General features: G+C 36.1%; 1 protein-coding gene across 1 annotated transcript; it reads left to right on the top strand.

Moving 5' to 3' along the window:
* Window positions 1-5,243: 5,243 nt before the first annotated feature.
* CNOT11 (CCR4-NOT transcription complex subunit 11) lies at window positions 5,244-19,064 on the top strand. The gene is made up of 7 exons (XM_026666786.2): window positions 5,244-6,353; window positions 7,975-8,139; window positions 10,486-10,638; window positions 11,363-11,565; window positions 13,838-14,040; window positions 16,146-16,242; window positions 18,773-19,064. The coding sequence occupies exons 1-7, from the start codon at window positions 5,810-5,812 to the stop codon at window positions 18,968-18,970; spliced, it is 1,563 nt and encodes a 520-aa protein (XP_026522571.2). The 5' UTR covers window positions 5,244-5,809; the 3' UTR covers window positions 18,971-19,064.
* Window positions 19,065-21,289: the final 2,225 nt, after the last annotated feature.

The following is a 21,289-nucleotide window of genomic DNA, read 5'->3' on the forward strand; positions in this document are numbered from 1 at the left end:
TCAGCTGAATACCCCCACTGATCTGTCCACTGATTTCCCCATCTTCTCAGTGTGTTCCTTTTTCTTCTTCTCTCACTTATGTTCGCTGCTCCTCCTCTCTCACTAATGCTGATCTTTGGCTTTTCATGTTTTTTCTTCCTTGCAATATAAAATACATTTTCAGTATGTTTATAGAAGACACCCAGCTCTCCTTCTGCTTATGTAGGTCCAATATTTCATTTCCTCCCAATAGCTGATTACATAGGGATTTTGCCCTATCATGTTATGGTCAAATACATTAAACACAATCCTCTTATCCATTGCTTTGATACCATTCATAAAACTTTCTCCATAAAGCTGTTTCTTGGCAAGATGGCATATAAATTTAATCTATAAAGAGAAATAAATAAATAAAGGGAAATAAGTAAAAAGAAATAACATTTTTATCCTGTTTGTAAAGTTGATGAAAATGATGAAGCTCTAGCTGGTTGGTAAGATCTAAACCTGAGATCAATTAGCAAATGGTAAGGTACAGTATTTATACAATATTTACATCTAGATGCTGATAAAGAAGGCATAGTCTCCATATGGGATTAGGACAGAGAAATATACATAGGTATAAACTATGGTTAATTTTTAAATGTGACTATGTATATTTGCATAATTGCATAAAATGAAGGCACTTGAAAACAGAGACCTCCCTTGTGGTATTATGGTATCAGTTATTTTAGAAACAAAAATTAAGGTTTATATCAATCTACTTCTTTATTACAACACTATGAATTGGTTTTTATTCACATTTTAAACACGGTAGTAGATATTGCACTATTTTTCTTGGACAGCCATTCTGTTTGAAATCAATTCTGTCACTGCCATGCTTCAGTCATAAAATGAGTTTCAGGAAATATACTGGAGATTTTCTGGTGACAATTCTGGTGAGACTAAGAAAGGAACTGAAATCTCATGTAGATAAGATAGATGTTTTATAGCTCAGGGTCCTGGTAATCAGTAAAATGATCTTGGATGAGATTATAATCTTTCATCATGATCAAACTCATGTGAGACAATTTTAATTTCTTCAGCTACACAGTATGATCCCAGTACAAATATTGAAAAATAATTTAAAATGGATATAGTACTTAATAACTATTTATTATAACTTTTATATCTCCCAGAATTTAAGAATCCATATCATACTATGCCCTTTGGGATTAAACAGTATAGTGCAAATAGTGAGCAATAGTAAATAAAAAAAGTAAAAAAATAGAAAGGCTATAGAATATTTAATCTTCCCAATTTACAGTGTTACTACACTAGGCATTGCAGTTAAATCAACTGGGCAGCACACTATTGTTAATTTCCGTATCAAACATCTATACCTAGTAAATTTACCAGATAAACCATTCCAGTAAATTTATAGTCAGTTTCACAATGTCTTTTAAAATTTCCCTACTTTGATTTCCCCTCTTTATTTTTATATTTAGTTTCACAATGTCTTTTAATTTCTTACTTAGATTTTCCCTGTTTATTTTCATGTTCACTTTCACATATTAGCAATTTTCTAGTTTGATTTTCTCTGCTTCATTTCTTCCTAACAGCGTAAAACAAGTTACATTGTCTTTGAAAAGAATTAAGAATTAAACTTGGCAGATGTGATTTGCATTTTGATTGTTATCAGGTGGATCCAATATAAAACCATCAGGTCCACACTTCTGTATCATAGTAGTGACAATGATTATTAGGTAAGATTGTAATGATTTCATTCTAATCAGACAAATGTGATTTGTATTTTAATAATTTCAGCTGAATATTATGCAAAAAAAAATCCTGAGGATATGAAGGGATACATATTTCACTAGACCCCAAAAGTAGAAAGATGGTGTATTATAAAAGCATTCAAATTATTAATTTTGTTCAATTTCAGATTTCATGCTTATGGGATTTGAATGAATTTTGCACTAAGAGCACAGAACTAGTTTAAATCTTCCGCAGAATCAAAGGTGCAGATAACATGTTCAGAACAGATAGCCATGGAAATAATTGTCTCAGCTTAACTATACATCAGAATTTCTTAAAATTAAATGGATAAAATAAGATAAAAACTCAGGATGAAATCTGAGAAATAAACTCTGTTAAACCTCACAGAATGTACCTGATAACATAAAGGGAAAAGTTTCCTTGAGCTGAGTTTGACTTCTGGTGACTTTATAGATACATCTATGTAGATTTCCTGGTAACAGTTCTGAAGTATCATATATATGATATTTAAGATATCCTTAAATATCACAATTCGATTCTTACTATGTTAGAGAGCACCTGATTATGACATCGAACATGTAAACAAGCTAAATACATTACTAACATGGGCTACATCCTGCCCATACCCTTTTATCTTTCTTGGAGATTTCAATCTACCTCATATCGACTGGACCCTAAATAATTGTACAACTGAAATCATACACACAACCTTCTACAATGCTATTACAAATCTGGGACTGGAACAACTAGTAACCAACAACACTAGACTAAACAACTGCCTCGATCTCATCTTCTGCAATAGTTTGAATTTAATTTACGGAATACAAACTAAAGAACCCTTTTCCAGCAGTGACCACAATATGATTGACTTTTGTCTCAACATACGTCCACACAAAAATCACCTCAATGATGTAATCCCCAATTGTAACTTCAAAAAAGGCAACTATGATCTTATAGACAACGACCTCTCATCCCTCGATTGGCAATCTCTATTCTCTGGATGCAATACCGTTGAAGACCATTACAACATATTCTTACTTGAAATCAAAAGAGTCATCATACTATATGTTCCAACAACAACTCCCAAAACAAAACAAAAAAGAAGATTACCCATATCAATAAGGAAACTTCAGTCCAAAAAGAGATCACTCTGGTGGAAAAACAAATCTGGTCACGTTGCCAATTTCAAAAACCGATACAAAAACTTATGCCACCAGATAAAGACCGAATGCACCAATTATCACATTAAACAAGAAGAAAACCTTCTAAGCACCAATTCCACCCGTGCTTTTTACTATTTTGTAAACAACAAACTAAAAGACTCAAGGTCCATCCCTCCCTTGATAGGACCTGATGGTAAAGACTGCAACGACGACACCATTAAAGCCAACATCTTTAACACATTCTTCGGCTCAGTATTTGTAAACAGCAATGGATCTTGCCCAGTATTTCCTAACCGTACCACAGATAACAACAATGACCTAATACATATCGATTTCACAGAAGACAATGTTGAAAAATCACTACGCAATCTAAAACCATCCCTATCTATTGGACCGGATGGAATATGTGCCTACTTCTTAAGAAAGCTATCCACTGCCATAGCCAAACCTCTAAGCATAATCTTTGAAAAATCTTTCAGGACCAGCTCCTTGCCTAACCTATGGTCACAAGCCACAGTCATCCCCATCTTCAAAAAGGGAGACCCAAGCCTAGTTGAAAATTACAGACCAATCTCCTTATGCTGCGTCACCTGCAAAATCATGGAATCAATTATTAACCAATCCATCATCCTCCACTTAGAGACAAACAACCTACTCTCCAATAAACAATTTGGTTTCAGAAAAAAACTATCCTGTAATCTGCAACTCTTACACTGCAAAAACATATGGACGACACAACTCGACCAGGGCAAAGCAATAGACGCAATCTACATAGACTTCTGTAAAGCCTTTGATTCAGTGGTACACGACAAACTACTCCTAAAAATAAAATCCTATGGTATATCTGGACAACTGAATAACTGGATAGAAGCATTCCTGTCAAACAGACAACAAATGGTCAAAATCGGGAGAGTCCTATCAAATCCAGTACCTGTCAATAGTGGTGTCCCTCAGGGCAGTGTTCTAGGACCAACTCTCTTCATACTCTACATAAACGACCTCTGTGATCATATTAAGAGCAATTGCGTTCTCTTCGCTGATGATGTAAAGCTGTTCAATACCACAGACAATACTGCTACCCTACAAAAAGATCTTGACTATGTATCCGAATGGTCAAACAAATGGCAACTTCAAATCTCAACAAATAAATGCTCTGTCTTACATATTGGCAAAAAAATCAGAAAATAAAATACAAGCTGAATAGTCAAGACCTTGTTGATGACCCAAGCTCTGTAAAGGACCTTGGAATACTCACCTCTAATGATCTGAGTGCTAGAGCCCACTGCAACTACATAGCCAAAAAGGCATTAAGAGTTGTTAACCTAATCCTACGTAGCTTTTTCTCTGGCAATATCACACTACTAACCAGAGCATACAAAACATTTGCTAGACCAATACTCGAATACAGTTCATCAGTCTGGAACCCTCATTACGTATCTGATATTAGCACAATTGAGAAAGTCCAGAAATATTTCACAAGAAGAGTTCTCTCACTCTTCTACTCAGCTGGCGCGCCCTACCGGCCTGAGGCGGGGCGGGATGGCGCTGGGCGGAGAATACCTTATGCCACCAGACTTGAAATTCTAGAACTAGAAAACCTTGAATTACGCCGTCTTCGGTCTGACTTAAGCATGGTATATAAAATCATACATTGCAATGTCCTACCTGTCAATGAATACTTCAGCTTCAACCATAACAACACAAGAGCACACAATAGATACAAACTCAAAGTAAACCGCACCAAACTTGATTGCAGGAAATACGACTTCAGCAATAGAGTAGTCAATGTCTGGAATACTCTACCCGACTCTGTAGTCTCTTCCCCAAACCCCAAAAACTTTAACCTTAGACTGTCTACCATTGACCTCACCCCTTTCCTAAGAGGTCTGTAGGGGGCGTGCATAAGCGCACCAACGTGCCTACCGTCCCTGTCCTATTGTTTCTCTATTCTTTTATTTTTCTTATATGTACCCATCTCATGTATTCACAACTATGTATACACTTATACTTATTATCTTGTAAACAATTGACAAATCAAATAAATAAATAAATAAATAAAATAAAATAAATAAGTAGTGTTGCCATTGTATTCTTAGGGTGTCGCCCCCCGTCGCCCCCCCAATATTCTGCTATAGTTTACGGTCTATTTCTTGATAGCTATCCCAGAAAGTACTAACCAGGTCTGATCCAGCTTAGCTTTTCAAGATCAAGAAAGATGTCAAATAGGGGAGGTACCTAAACCCAATGTAAAATTTTACATTGTAAGGTGTAAAAAAGTTCTTCGTTCTTACCTCTAAATATTAAGATGAGATTGACCGAGTTGCCTATTTTTTATTTAAAGTTCTATTGGGAACTTAAACTACCAATCTATTAACAAAGCGACATATTCGTTCCAGATTTCAAAAATCAACACGCAAGGACAACAATTTTTTCCTTTTGTTTTTCTGAGATGACGTCTTTAAACGGCTAATGAAATAGCTCCCAGTTTCCATTCTTTCTTATATGGCGGTGTTTCTAAACCTTGGCAAATATTAACGTGTGGATTTCAAATCCCGGACATCACTGGCTAGGGATTTCTGGGAGTTGAAGTCCATACATCTTAAGGTGGAGAAACACTGCGCTATCGATATCCTCCTCCTCCTCCTGTTTTCCTGGCTTTACGACAGTACTGAAAAAGAGTAATCATTTCAAGTGCTACAAATCGCTTTACGGCGGCAGCGGCGGAAAAAGAACCCGGGGGACGCGGGAGTGGGGGGAAAAAAAGAATCGGAGGGGTGGTGGAGAGTAGCAGCTCGTTGAGGCACGCGCGCGGGGAAGGGAAAACAAAATAATGAGGGGAGGAGTCGCTAGGTAGGTCGAGTGCACGGGCGCGCGCAGACGGCCGCCTAGAGCGGGAAGGGTGGAGCTGAATGCTAGCGAGTGGGGTTCGCCTCAGTCCCGGGCCTGGCCGTGCTGTGGAAGTGGCGGCAGGTTCGATTCCCGGTGGTGGGTCCGGCGCTGCTTCCGTCGCCGGTTATAGTAGCAGCGGCAACAGCAGTAGCAGCAACAACAGTGAGACCGTCGCGTCGCTGCCGGGAAAGATGAGCCTTTCTCCGAAGGAGCTGACGAGCCTGCTGAGCATCGTGTCTGAAGAGGCCGGGGGCAGCACTTTCGAGGGCCTCTCCACCGCCTTCCACCACTACTTCGGAAAGGCCGAGCATTTCCGCGTAGGCTCCGTCCTGGTGTTGCTGCTGCAGCAGCCGGATCTGCTGCCCACGCCGCCGCAGCGCCTGACTGCCCTCTACCTACTCTGGGAGATGTACCGTACCGAGCCGCTCGCTGCCAACCCCTTCGCCGCCATCTTCGCCCACCTCTTGAACCCGGCGCCCCCCGAGCGCGCCCCCGCCGGCTCGGGGCCCGGAGCGGCAGGGAGCGGCGGCGGGGGGGACGACAACGAAAAGCCGCCGCTCTCAGGTAGCTCCCTCGCGTGGCCTCCGGTTGGGCCTGGGCGAATAACCATTGGGGGGGGTCGGCGCCCTTTCTCCCGGGGTACTTAAAAAGATGAAACTTGTTTTGAAAACGGAGGGAGGAGGCAACATGAATTCTTTGAAGGCTGGCCCAAAGGTGCTTTTTCAGGAGACAGCTGGGCTTTCTTGTTCTTTTCTTTGGAGACGTTTCGCTTCTCATCCAAGAAGAAGCTCTGAGCTGAAGAAGCTTCTTGGATGAGAAGCGAAACGTCTTCAAAGAAAAAAAAAGTCCAGTTGCTTCCTGAAAAAGCACTTTTGGGACAACCATAACCTGAATGATTGAGAATCTCTATAAAGACTTTGAAGGCTGGGTTGTAATGTCTGAGCAACTTCGGGTTTCTTCCTCCCCTCTTTTAAACTGAGGGGGCAACCCTAGTTCAGTTGCTTCAACCAGATTGGGAGGAATAATTTCTCTTGTTATCAGGGGTTCAATGTTGCCTTTTGGTGTGTGACATAATCTTAAATCTAATTGCAATAACTGCTCCTCCTACAATCCTCCATTAATTCTTTTCAGATATCTCAAGTTACTTTTGCTTGTTGTTGAGTCTGGGATCTCCAGTTTAATGCTAAATGTTACCTGATAAAAGATTAGAAAACATTCCTATTCTATTCTGCTTTAACCATCTATGCATTACACAGTTTATTGACCTGTAGGTTTTGGTATAAAAATGTCCACATGAAATGAAAGTAGACAGCATGTATTCTGTGTTTATCAGCATGCTTTTTGTTAACAAGTATTTGTACAGCAACTTCAATGTACATAAATATTTATCAAACATGACTTTCAGCTATGTTTGTATGAAACTAGGTCTCATACTGGAAGTAATGTTTCCTTTGGCTTTTCTGTTTGTTAACTAGAAATGATTAATAACAGCTAATGATTTGTTTACATAAATAACAAACTGCCAGTATTTGATTTATCTATGGATAAGATCAATGAATTGTGGCAATACATGAAGATATGTTTTGTATTTGTTGATATCATGGAACCCTTATACATGGAGCATATGAAAATAGCCAATGGTATATACATTATGGTCATGTGAGCAGCATTCCCTTCACATTGGGAAAGATGGTGGTGGACTTTTTCCTGCCTTATTTACATTTTGTCATCCATTATTTCTATCGCTTCTCTATGGTTTTCATTCTCTTAGCTGAACAGAAGCTTTGTATTTCATTTTATTGTATGATTTAGCATACAAAAAAAGGAGATGTCACTTGTGAAAAGCTAACCTAGTATTTTCTTAATGGGCACTTCCACTCTGCTTACTTGGTAGTCTTGAAGACAGAAGGAAAAATGTATTTTCACAATCCCCTCAGTCCAGAACCTCACTTTTAGCACTGCTAGAATCTCTTCTCCCAAATTTTCCTGAATGGATTTTGGACAGCCTAGGAAGCCTGGACTATCAGATGGGTGGTTGCATGGTGAGAATCCCCTTCTGCTTTTATCTGCAAGAATACTAATTTTACTGAATTCATACCTTTCTGGATTGAGCTCATAACAATAGAAATACTACAACTTCTTTGAAAATTGCTGGTACTATAAAATAACTTCTTTTTTTTTTAAGGCTTTTTGCCCGCAATTACTCCACCAGAACGATTCTTTCTTTCCCAGTTGATGTTGGCCCCTCCTAGAGAACTCTTCAAAAAGACTCCAAGACAGATTGTATCGATGGATGTAGGAAATATGGGCCAATCTGTGGATATAAGCGGTCTTCAGTTAGCATTAGCAGGTAACAAATAATTCCTGCAGATCTTTGTTTTAATGAAATATAAAATGTGTTTAAACTTGCATGTGAATATTTTTCTTTTTCCTCATAACTCCATAGCACATTTTTAGTTTTGCCTGCAGTTAATCATATGGGTTTCTGCAATGTTAATTATGTATAGTTTTGGAGAAATAACTTGTGACATATTAGAAGGTAAAAATGGTTTCCAATTTGCTGTGGTGTCACTGTGTGTTTTTGTTCATAGATCAACAAAGCGCATAGCAATACTTCATTGTTTTGTCATTATTTGAAAATCAACACCCTATACTTAAAAAAATCCTATGAAAAAACTATTCTTTTATAGAAATACTGAATCTATATGTTATGTGTCATTTGTGCATAGTGAGAATTGCAAAGTTCGAAGCCTTTCCTGTGTTAATATCTATTATTGAAGTGACATTTATTTATTTAGCATAATATGGCACGTGTTAGCTAGAGATCACTGAGGTGCTGGCTGCCTCTGTGAAAAGAATTTTTTCGAGCAGTGTTCTTTTTACCCGTGGGATGCCTGAATGCTGGTAGGCAATTGGTAGACGCTCCTTTCTTGTCCCTTCGCAGTTTATTCACTCATGGAAAGCCACCGAGCTGTCAACTTCAGTGGCGCGCAGACCCAGCTTCTTACCACATGAGCCACTTCGACTCCTATTGAAGTGACAAATACTATCACAGTTCTTATAGCAATGTGCTATAAGAACTGTGATAGTAATTCAAAACATTGCTTTAATTCTTAAGTTGATTCTTAGATTATTAATTATATATTTTAGTGGACCTGGTCATTTGAAAATCAGTCTCTTTCTCCTGTATTTGTTCTATTTACATTCTTGCTCTCAAAGAGCTCCAGAGAACTTGAAAATTTGCACTCTGTTTTGTGGTCTTAAGGACCTAATAAAGAAATTGCTCTGATTTTTTTTTCTGAAGGCTAACATTGCTACCTTTGCTTTTCACCTAAAGAAAATATAGTGTGAGTAACACGGGCTTATTTTTCTAATCTTTATCAGAAGCGTGAGAAAGGCATGGATAGTAGCTTCATGCCATTTATATCAGTAAGCATAGCTCACACATAATAGTAAATTAGTTTTGATGGACCATTTATAAGCAATTATTTGCAATATACATTATATGGCTAAATTCATTTTGTTTTGAGGTTTAAAAAAGTAACTATGGTCACTGTATCTTGGGATGAGTGATCCAAGCTTAATATTTAGAAGTTAATTCCTTAGGATTATTCCACACACTTCAAAATAATATATTGAATGTTAAAATGAAACTAACATGATCAAAATCCTTCCTAAAAATTAATCCTGAGCATGGACATTACAGAAATTACATGCTTGCATTTTATTTTATATTTAAGTCTGTCCTTTTAAAAGTAAATTTTGTTATAAACAGTAGTGGTATATAAGTCTGTCTCCAGACAATAAAATTCAGATTTTTTTTCTATAGCTGTCAATAAGTTGCTTACCATTTAACTGCTACAATGGTACCTCAGTACTCATTATTAATTGGTTCTGGCTGGATGACTACTAAAAACGACTACCAAACTAATTTTTCCTATAAGGAATAATGCAGTGAGTCACAAGACAACTTACATTAACAAGTTCTAGCTTGTGCATTGAGTACCAAACAAACAATGAGTACCGGGATAAATTTTTTGCATCAAAATGCCTTGAGTAACAAAATAATGAGTTTCAAAGCAGCTGGTTACCAAGTTACCGCTATATACAGAAACTGGGACTGACTGATTCTCAGGTGCCAAGTTTACAGTTTAAAAAGTATAATGCAATGATTTGATATTTTAAAAATGTAACATGGGAGACTAAATGTTTCCTTTTCAGCTATGAAGAATGCTATATGAAGGCTTAGAATAACATTGTTGCTTAATAGGAACCACAGGGTTTTCAGGTCTTAAGAGGTGTAAACAAGAAAACAATAGAATTTTGCAGACATGAAGGATGTGTTATGGAACTCACAATATTAATTTTAAAAGAAGGAGTGATTTGTTTATATTTGTAGTTATTTTATAAATATCTCAAGGTGGTGAACTGCCTCCTCATCTCCCCACAACAACAATCCTGTGAGGTGATGTGGACTGAGAGAGAGAGCAACTGGCACAAGGTCCCCCAGCTGGCTTTCATAGCTAAGGTGGGACTACAATTTACGGTCTCCTGCTTTCTATCCTGATGCCTAAATTTACAGATAATCTCAATTTTTCATTAACAGAAATAGTGTAGATTTGTCAACAAGTTTATTTTTGTTCTTGTGATTCAAGATTTTGGATGCTAAAATTGAATAATCTATTTTTTCTTTCAGAACGTCAGTCTGAGCTGCCAACACAAAGTAAAGCTAGCTTTCCTAGCATTCTCAGTGATCCTGATCCAGATTCTTCAAATTCTGGTTTTGACAGCTCTGTTGCATCCCAGATTACTGAAGCCTTAGTGAGTGGACCAAAACCACCTATTGAAAGTATGCATCATTTTGGGATACCTTTTCTTATGTTACAACATAAGAATTAAATAATGATATTATTTTCCATTCCTTATTTCTGTTCATGTTTATATCTCAAATTGGTGTTTATAGTTAGTGTTGTTCACATGAATGTAGTCCTTCAATTTGAAAAGCAGGGTATAAAGAAAAGATGGTTACATGTTTACCATTATAGCTTTCCAGGTTGAATATGGAACAGTGTCTTAGCTACTACATTGACTTTGCGTGAACATGCACTATATTCTACCATTCAGATTGATATTTTATATTGTGTTATGTTTTGTTTAGAATCATACAGTTGGTTATTTTTAATGGCCTTAAATTCTCTTCCTTATGCTTTGCTTTCCTAGAGTATAGTTTTGTTGGACAGTATGGCATAGTGACATATTACTATTTTATTACTATCCTAATTGGCATTGGAGAGTTCTGTAAAGGATATCTCTGCAAAAAATATGCTGCTTTACATAAAATTAGGGTCAATAGATGCTAAGAAAGATGAACATAGAAATATGCTGGTCTAAGATGCTTGAGATTGTCAGTTTATAGAAAAGATAATAGACTATACTATATATTGTGAAATAAACCGCAAAGAATAAGATAATGTATAAAAACAGATAATATACTTGGGAACATTTTGATTGTTGGATAAATATTTTGACTTTTAAGATATTTTTTTTAAAAAGAATGTAATATATTTTTCCAGGTCATTTTCGACCAGAATTCATCCGCCCACCACCTCCACTCCATATATGTGAAGATGAGTTAGCTTGGTTAAATCCAATAGAGCCAGATCATACAATTCAGTGGGATAAGTCAATGTGTATTAAAAATAGTGCTGGAGTGGAAATCAAACGAATCATGGCCAAAGCATTCAAAAGTCCTTTGTCATCACAGCAACAAACACAGGTATGAAATCAATTGCTGACTTGTTTAATTTTATTATTAAAATAATACCTTAATTTTAACTAAATTAAAGCTAGCTCAAGTTTACTAGAATCCCAAAATTGTGATATAAAATTAACAATTCAGTAACCACATCAAAAAGTAAAAACATTCCCCTGTAACCTTTCCATGAGTTGGTGCTTTAAGATTATTGTATTGACTTGACTTACATACTGCCTTCCCATTGAAACTGAGAACTCAAAGCACTTTTCAGTGTTCACTAATTTTTGTTAATTTTTAAATCATTAAAACATAATTAAAATTGGTTTTAAAGATTGGGGTAAAAAGAATCTTCCTAAAGACACAAGAAAGAAGTAGCCAATCAATTACAAAACAGCTGTGTGCTGTAATCTGGGAACGATATGATGAGTTCACTCTGGCTACTGAGGGACTGTGATGATTGTCAGAGAAAGCTGGGGGCTATTCCTGCTAGTCTACTGCATGGCCCATTTAATGCCTTGGTTGCTAATTTTAATGAGAAAACAGCTGTAGTTTACAGAGGAATTAAGGCAGATGAAGCAAGAGAAGAGACAAATAGAGCACCACCGCTTTATAGAGGGAGAACTTGATTGGACTAGTTAGAATTGCTCTTAAGGTCTACCTTGTAGTGGTTAGAGTGGTAAAGTGTCAGTACTTTTCTACCCTTATTACATCTGCAGATAGCTGTCCTGTTATCCTGTTTTGGGTTTTGAGCCTTGCTGGTTCTAGGACTATACCATCTTTGGATGGGCTGCTGGATGGGCTGAACTCCCCAGATAGACCACATACACAATATGAGGAAACAAGACTGTGCATCCTCCCAGGCAAAGCCACCTGGAAATATGACAAGATGAACTAATTCTACTTGGTTGTAAGACTATATTAACAGATTCTTGCAAGTCTGGAAGCATAAAGTTCTTGCTTTCATTTTTAAGTATTGGATCCATAAGGATCAGTCTTAATTTTTTGTCTGACTATTAAGTAACTGTAGGATCATGCTTATTGTTTCCTGGGCAGATCCTCTCTTTTTGTAAGATCGTTCATGTATTTCATTAGAGATTCATGACTTCTGCTCAAAGACCAGGTAGTACTCATGACTAGGAAGGACCAACTTTGTATTGGGTACCATTGCACCCATTCCTAGCTTGAGAGGCTCTACTCAATCACGTAGACAACCTAGTCACCATCTAGTTCAGGGGTGTCAAACCCGCTGTCATGTGGGCTGTATCGTGATGTATTATGGTAGTTTTTGCCTTTGCGGAGCTGGGGTGGGTATGGTCTATGCGGGCCGTATCCGGCCGGGGCCGCCCGCCAGTTTGAGAGGCCTGATCTAGTTGGATTACTATAATGCAATCTACATGCAGCTAAATTTGATGAATTAATGAATAAACAATAGCAGAAAAGGCCATTTTCTTCGTATCCTGTAAACAGTTCCTGACCATAGGGGCAACTTCAAAAACAGTTTCTTCTGCAGTTCTTAATATCTAGACAGGTTATAATTGAGAGGTTGTTTCTCAGGTAACCAGATAATGGAGAGGTTGTACCTCAGGTTACCAAGCCGTACTGTTTTATGGCTTAATGTCAACATTAAATCTGCCAAAAAAAGAAATCAATAGTTGAGATCATGATTCCAGAGCAGCATTATCTTAAACTAATTTCTAGTCCAGCAGCCACTTTGTGAAGCGATTGCAATTTCCTAAACTTTTCAGAGTGCTTCTTGCCATAGCTACAATCTACAAATCTAGGATAAGACTAAATACCCAGGCTATGGTGAACACAATCATCCAGATAAGACTAAAACCCAATTAATAAATTGAAATGTTTTATTTATTGAAATTAAAATTGTATTTTTATTTAACTTTATATTGACTGAGTTTAAATTCATTGTATGTATGGCACATGTCTCTCAAGCTTCATATGATTTTTATTGGCTTCAGATGGGGGATACAATAGAGTCCTAAGGAACTCTATTTAAATTGGTAGCTTGTAGATTTTTGTACTTGTTTAATGTTTGGACCTTGTGTTAATTTTATTAAATAGAACATGAATGCTTAAACTATTAGCGCAAGAGAAATCACTTTTACTAGCAATATTTAAAACCTTTACTGGCGATCTCCCTCATTTTTGCACATTATGCCATATTGGCCATCAATAATTACTGTAATTTTTCTATAATTTTATTTTAACTAGAAATTTAAATAAATAAGTTGAAAGGTAATATTTTAATTGTTAATAGTTTTACATTTTTTAAATGCAGCTTCTTGGAGAATTGGAGAAAGATCCTAAGCTTGTTTACCATATTGGCCTCACTCCTGCCAAATTGCCTGATCTGGTGGAAAACAATCCTTTAGTAGCTATAGAAATGCTGCTTAAATTAATGCAATCAAGTCAGATAACTGAATACTTTTCAGTATTAGTCAACATGGACATGTCTCTACATTCAATGGAAGTTGTAAATCGGTAAGTAAAATGCTTTAATTGTATATATTTAGTTCAACAAGCTTGGTTTTTCAACATCTCTGTGAACATTTACAAAATTGCATCAGTTTTTTCCCATTAATTATACTTTGAATGATTGTATTAGTGGAGTACAAGTAGTCCTCAACTTACCACTGGAACCAGAATTTCAGTTGCTAAGTTGGCTGTTAAGTGAATTTCACCCAATTTTATGACTTTTTTAATCTAGTTTTTTAAGTGAATCACATGGTTGTTAAGCGAATCTGTTGCTTATTGGAAGCTTGCTGGGAAAGTCGCAAATGGTGGTATGACCTGAGATGCTGCAACCATCATTTTAAAAAGGCTGGCTGCTAAGCATCTGAATTTTGATCACATGACCATGGGGAGGCTGCATAAGTGTGAGGACCAGTCATAAGTCATTTTTTTTAATGCCATTGTAACTTCAAATGGTCACTAAGTGAATGACTATAAGTCAAGAACTACCTATAATTTGATTTTCACAGGTTGTGTAGAAAGTAAGATGCAGTTTGGAATATACCCTAAAGTCCTAAGCCCTTGACCTTTTGAGATATTAGGACAACTATAGGTTAGTTTACTACCCATTCTAGTAACACTTGTTTTCCTGTATAAATGGCTAATTATGATTATGGGAGGTACTCTATAATGATGCTTATGTTGGTGTTCTAATTGCAATTTCAGATACTATACTAGGATAGAGCAGAACTTGTCTATATGCATGGGAGGGAGAATATTGGGGGAAAGAGAATTATAAGTCTTGCCTGGAAATGATGTCCTAATGAGACACTTGCAGTTATTTAATTGGACTCAAAAATGGTTAACTCAGTGTAATATTTATAATGTCAGGACAATTTGTATTGGTGATAAATTTGAGATAAATATTGAGATACGTTTCAGGTATATTTACTCTTTGGTACCATGATTTAACACAGTAGCTATTCATATATAATATTTGACTACATTTAGTTTATAAAAAGCCAATACCTAAACATGCTGTAGTGGTACATAATGGCACAATCTGGTGTGACTGAAAACAATTGTTCATTCTTTTAAAGACTGCAAAGTTTCCTTTCCCTTGATGAAGGGGAAAGATAACATTCTGAATAGAATATTTTGATGTGAACTATATTCATATATCCATAATCTAACCAATTATTTAGTTGTATTCTGAGGAAGGAGGATGTATGGACACTACATTTACTCCGTGTCCTCTAGCAGAGTATGTTATTTTAATATTTAGCTTTTTAATATTTTATGTATTACTACATTTAATAATAGTATTGCTAGTCATGCTAGGTGCTTTATTTTAATACAAGAGATATAACAAGTATTTTGAAGGAAATAGGGCAACAGTCATATACAATCACTCAGAATTACTGTTCTAGTTGAAAAACAATGTAAAAGCAGCTTGTGGACTATAGGATACTAATCAATCATCTTTTTAAAATTAGGACAAATGTTGCTTCTTCTGTCGGGATATCTTAGCAGTGTATTCTATCTGAAGTGTAAACTTACACTATACAATTGCAGATATGATGGAAAATATAATTTAGCTATAACTGAATGAAGCATGATGAAGAATGATTAGCTCGTCACTTGTTAGGGCCTATAAACTTTTTATGTATGTTATATAAATTGGGCAAGATAATTGATTATAGATGAATTCTTTATTAGTGGACAAAGATAAGCAGCCCAAAAAGTCCTAAAGGAACAGAATGTTCAAACACGGAATATAATAGAACAAGAATACAATGTATATATTAATAAAAACACATTTTTAGAAAATATTTTTCTATCGTGCCTTTATTATTTTTATAAATAATTAAGATGATGAACATTTCTAATATTCCTTCCTTCTCCTATTTTACTCATAACAACATGACCCTATGAGGTATGTTAGGTTGAGAGAGACTAATTGGCCCAAGCTCACCCAGCTGGCTTTCGTGAGGAACTAGAATTCATAGCCTTGATTTCTAGGGTGATGCCTTAACCACTAGACAAACTGGCTCTCTGTTATGGTAAAACTGAAGTGACAGATGGATTATCAGCAAAGATGGCCAATTTGAAAATAACTTTTAAATATTCAACAGGCTCACTACAGCAGTTGATCTTCCTCCAGAATTTATTCATCTTTATATATCTAATTGTATTTCTACTTGTGAACAAATTAAGGATAAGTATATGCAGGTAAGTGTCCAAAAAGAAACTAGTCTTTTTGAATAAAATAATTGAAAATGCAGTAAAAAAAAACTCGGGGAAGCAAAAACTATGGTTGCAGAGTTTAAGAACTGCAAAACCCTTTTGACTAAAAAAAAGTTAGTTCCTTATGTTTCAGCATAATATTTCACATACAGCATATTATGATGTATTGTTGCATACACAGAAGACCAAGGGCATAAACAAAAACCACAGAAATAGTCATCAAAGCTTCTTCACAATATAAACACAATAGCAAAATTCTGTTCATCACTATACTTTAAATATTTGTTTACAATGGAGTATTCCAGTACTTCTGTATAAATTTATTTATTCATATGCTTGAATATGTTTATTGAATATATAAAATACAAAAAAATCATTGCTGCAAATAACTTTTTGGTTGGATGGGAATGTTGCCTTGAAGGATAAATATAGCCCTGTAGTTTCTGGATATTTTTAACAACTCAAGGGCCCATAACTGTTGATTCCACATTTGAAGGATTTTAATCTTTTGAAATATTTATATTTGTATTGATATTTATGTCTTCCAATTTGAACAAATATTTCTCCAGATTATTTCCCCTTTAAAGAGTGAGATGTTGAGCCTATGTTCCACTTACATGTTGGATTTTATTAATATGTCATTTTCCTGACTTTAATGAACACAGAACTGTAGGGGAAAAGGAAAATGACTTTGATGGAAACATACAAAATCCATTGCCTACAGAAAACAGGGTGAAGCATTGGTTAAAAGCCACAATGTTCAGAAGCAGCTCAGGCAGATGCCTCCCTAATTCAGAATTTGTTGCAAGATTTTATTATAACCTATATCTCAATAAAAGTAAATCAACTGTGTTGATTTTTACCTAGTGGGCTGACATCAGGTGACCAACCAGTTGGTATCTATTACAATGACAGTGCTCTCAAGGTGAACCTAGATTGGAAATTGGATGAAAAAACAACTTAATCTATTCCTGCTTTTTTCCCCAATCTTAAAATGTTAGATAATGGTGCAATTGGTGCATATCATTGTGATGATAAGAGTCATTTGCTGCTTTCACCATCCTTACAAGAGTCACTATGTAGATAATTAGTAGCTTTTTGAAATTTCTCATAAGAAACTAGATCAATTAAGAGACTTCACTGTTAGCTACTCGGCTTATCATAGAAAAAAGCCGTTTTTGATAATTCCTGTTTTATACTAATTCCCTGCTCCAGAGATAAGTCAATCAGCACGTATTCTTGCACAAATCTATTTTGTTAAATGACTTCACTGGGATAGAATTATGGGTCTAAGTACTCTGGAATAACTTCTTTGATTGGTAAACTCTTACAAAAATATGGGGCAAATTTGGGAAAAAGCCATTAGAAGCAGCCTTTAGTCATATTTTGAGATCATTGGATCCTATAGTAGGAGCAGCCCTGATGGTGCAGTAATGTAGGCTATTTCTGCTGGCTGCCAGTAGTTTGATCCCAAGTGGCTCAAGGTTGACTCAGCATTCCATCCTTCTGAGGTCGGTAAAATGACCCAGGTTATTGGGGGCAATTACTGACTCTGTAAACCACTTAGAGAGGGCTGTAAAGCACTTTGAAGTGGTATATAAATTTAAATGCTATGGCTATCTTATCCGGGTCTTTTTTTTTTTTTGTCACTTTTGAGGGAAGAGAAGAAGAAACAAAGTGGGAGATGTAAAGCTTTGTTCTTGGAATCTAGGCAGGAACACAACTTTTCTTTTATAAAAACAGATTTATAAGCCCACTTACCATAGCCTGTATTATTACACTGAATAGAAAGAACAATCCACCATTAAATTGTGAGAAACCTACTAATGTAGCACTTGCATATATCTAACTATAGTCTTTTGTGGTTATAAGTAGTGAACATAAAAAGGGAAACATAAAAAAGGCTTATTGCCAGAACAGTAGAACAAAAGAACTCTATTTCACTTTATCTTAGTTCCTTTGATACAGGTAGTTTCCAATTTACAACCACAACCGAGACCAGAATTCTGATGTTAAGCAAGATGATTGAGCCTCACCTGATTTTTTTTTTTTTGCCATGGTTGTTAAGTGAATCATGGTATCATTAAGCAAATCTAGTTTTCCCAGTTGATTTGGATTGTTGGAAGCCAGCTGGGAAGGTTGCAAATAGTGACAGGACTCCCAAGATGCAGCTGCCCTAAAATACATGTTGTTTACCAAGTGCCTAAATTTTAATGACAGTGGGAGTGCCACAATGGTTGTAAATATGAGGACTGGCTATCACATTTCAGTGGCATAACTTTGGAGGTCACTAAACGAAGGGTTGTAAGTTGAGACTATTTGTAATTGGGAGTTAATTTGAAATAATGGCAACATTTCAGTAAATACTTGTGCTATTAGGAATATCAGTTAATTGCAGAATTTAAAATCTTGCAAATTTGGATAAATTGCAAGATAACTTTGTTTTAAAGTTTTGCCATAGTATCAAGATTATTCAAGCTTGTTTCTTAAAAAAACATTTATTTTTTTGCTTTAGAATCGGCTGGTACGTCTTGTTTGTGTATTCCTTCAATCCTTGATTCGAAACAAAATAATTAATGTACAGGACTTATTTATAGAGGTGCAAGCCTTTTGTATTGAATTCAGCCGGATAAGAGAAGCAGCTGGACTTTTTCGATTGCTGAAGACACTAGACACTGGTGAAAATCCTTCAGAAACAAAGACTTCTAAATAAGACTGATTTGGAACTTTTTTTTACTTGATTAGTGTGGAAAAAATTCTGTATAGTTTTTTGTTGCTTGCAATTAAAATGTTTGTGCTTTATTAAATTGAAGTTTTTGTTGATGACTTGAACTAATTTAAACTTTAAGCAAATTAACCTGATGTTAAACCTGAAACTCTAAATGGGTGCCAACCTACCTAGCAAAGTATTCCATGCTCATCTGTGTCCCAGATGATTTTAAATCAAGTTTAAACAAAAATAGAAAAACTTGGGAGCTTACATATCATCCACTAAAAATGATAAACAAGACCCAAAAATCATTCTTGCAAAGGGAACAGGCTGCTACTGAGCTTTAGAACATGCCAACATATCTCTTTAAAAGATGCTTTTCAAAATGCTACTAAATACTATGAGTAGACCATTTTTAAACTAAGTTTTGTAGAGGCATATGTTTAATTTAATCAAGTGCTTAATCTAGAATTGTTTTAAGCAAGTTTAAGATCAATGGCATTAAACTCCCAGGAATTCCCAGTCAATAGGAAATTGCTAGAAATTTAACTTTATGCAACATGAAATAGTAGGTGTCAGTTTCACATTAGCAAGATCATGGCAGTGATCTTGCTAATGTGAAATACTGTATTTGCTTCTGATAATTGAGAAGTGGCATTTTGAAAGTGATTTCTTAAATCTTATCATTTCACAGTGCAAAACGGCTACTTAAACCTTTTATAGTTTTCTCCTGGGTTACTATAGTCCATAATAAAGCTTCACAAAAAATAAGAAAGGATATCTGTAAATGTAACTGGAGAAATTCATGCTATTTTGGGGCAAAAACATGCTATTCATGCTATTTTGGGGCACTTCTTCAATAACTTAGAATAAAAGATTCTTTTAAAGATATAAAAGCAGTAATACATGCTAATGATATAAACATCAAACTAAGCCTTACATTTTCCCGAAAATCAGATCTATCCTGAAACTAAGACCTAGCATGTTTTTACGCATGTGCCTAATATAAGCCTTACTCCCTCCCCCAAAGCAAGCCTTAAGAGCCTGCACAGCCTGCCACAATGCAAGGTGGTGGAGCTGTCCCATGTGCCGGCTTACCTCAGGGACCCTAAAGCCAAGCCATCCATGGCAACAGCACCAGCAGCCATGTGCAGCAGGAGCCCACATGCCTGTCAGCCCAGTTCTACTAGCTTGTGGCTGCAATGAAACATGAGGTGGAGCAGTATGTTGGTGCCATGGCTGCAAGGTGAGGCAGGTGTTGGGACATGGGTGGCCTGGCTGTGGGAGCCCTGAGGTAAGCCCATGTGGGGCAGCTCTACCTGCCCTGCCTCTTGGTTGCAGCACTGGCACCCCACATGGCCTCCTGCCCCACTGTGAGCAAGCAGAAGTGGGTCTCCCGTACATTTGGGGGAATAAGACTCTGAAAATAAGCCCTAGTGCTTATTTTGGGGCCCCCCAAAAAATAAGACCCAGTCTTATTTTCAGGGGAACACAGGTATAAAGATTTAATCAGTTTTGTACAACAAAAATAGATGTTTTGATATCTAATAAACATTTAGTTTAAAATATTTTGACACTTCAAATCCTGTCAAAAAAACAACAACAATGTAATTTAGGATACTTGTTTCATCTCCCAAGTATTTTTGTGGCCAATTGTCTTCTAAAAATGGATGTTCAAAAACACATTCAATTTTATTTCCAGGAGATACTTTCAAGGTGTCATCCAATGGCAATCATTTTGACTTAATTAGTTCATGAGGACTGTGTCTTATTGATAGTGCCTAAATTAGTGATATACATACTATATAGTGTTCTAGAACAGATTAATGAATATCTTAATGAGAATCCCATCCCCTTCATGTGATATAAAAATGTAGCAGAAATATTTATTCTCAGGTATACTTACACAAACAATAGCTTAAAGGTCAGGATCAGTCAACAAGCTTTGAAAAAATATTTTTTATAGAAAGGCAGAAATGGCATATTTCCACCAATATTCTCTCTAGATCCCTGAAAAACTAAGACTGGAAAACAAGGGATGGCTAATACCCTGCAAAATCATAATATAAAGTAGTTAAAAAAACAAATTTCTTGCAAAAAAACTTAAAACACTTGATTTCTAATCCTTTACAGAACCTATGAGTCAATAGAATCTTTAAAATGGCCTAATGGTAAATACAGCAAATCCCCAAGGAATTTGCAAATACCAGAATCTGCTCCTAGGGAGTTTATTCTAAAATTGTAGACTGACAAAAACATTTAACAATATAGATAAAAAGATTAATGTGAAATGTAGTATTGGTCCAATTATTAACAGTGATG

The sequence above is a fragment of the Notechis scutatus genome, chromosome 5 (assembly GCF_049901735.1).
Source record: "Notechis scutatus isolate UNSWTSFEM ecotype Mainland chromosome 5, rNotScu1.2, whole genome shotgun sequence".
In the NCBI taxonomy this organism is placed as follows: domain Eukaryota; kingdom Metazoa; phylum Chordata; class Lepidosauria; order Squamata; family Elapidae; genus Notechis; species Notechis scutatus.

Excerpts from the sequence above, each read along its gene's own strand:
- CNOT11 (XM_026666786.2), top strand. The coding sequence starts at position 5,810 with ATGCTAGCGAGTGGGGTTCGCCTCAGTCCCGGGCCTGGCCGTGCTGTG. Across the intron at positions 11,566-13,837 it reads CATCACAGCAACAAACACAG|CTTCTTGGAGAATTGGAGAA; the intron begins GTATGAAATCAA and ends TTTTAAATGCAG. Across the intron at positions 14,041-16,145 it reads TCAATGGAAGTTGTAAATCG|GCTCACTACAGCAGTTGATC; the intron begins GTAAGTAAAATG and ends AATATTCAACAG.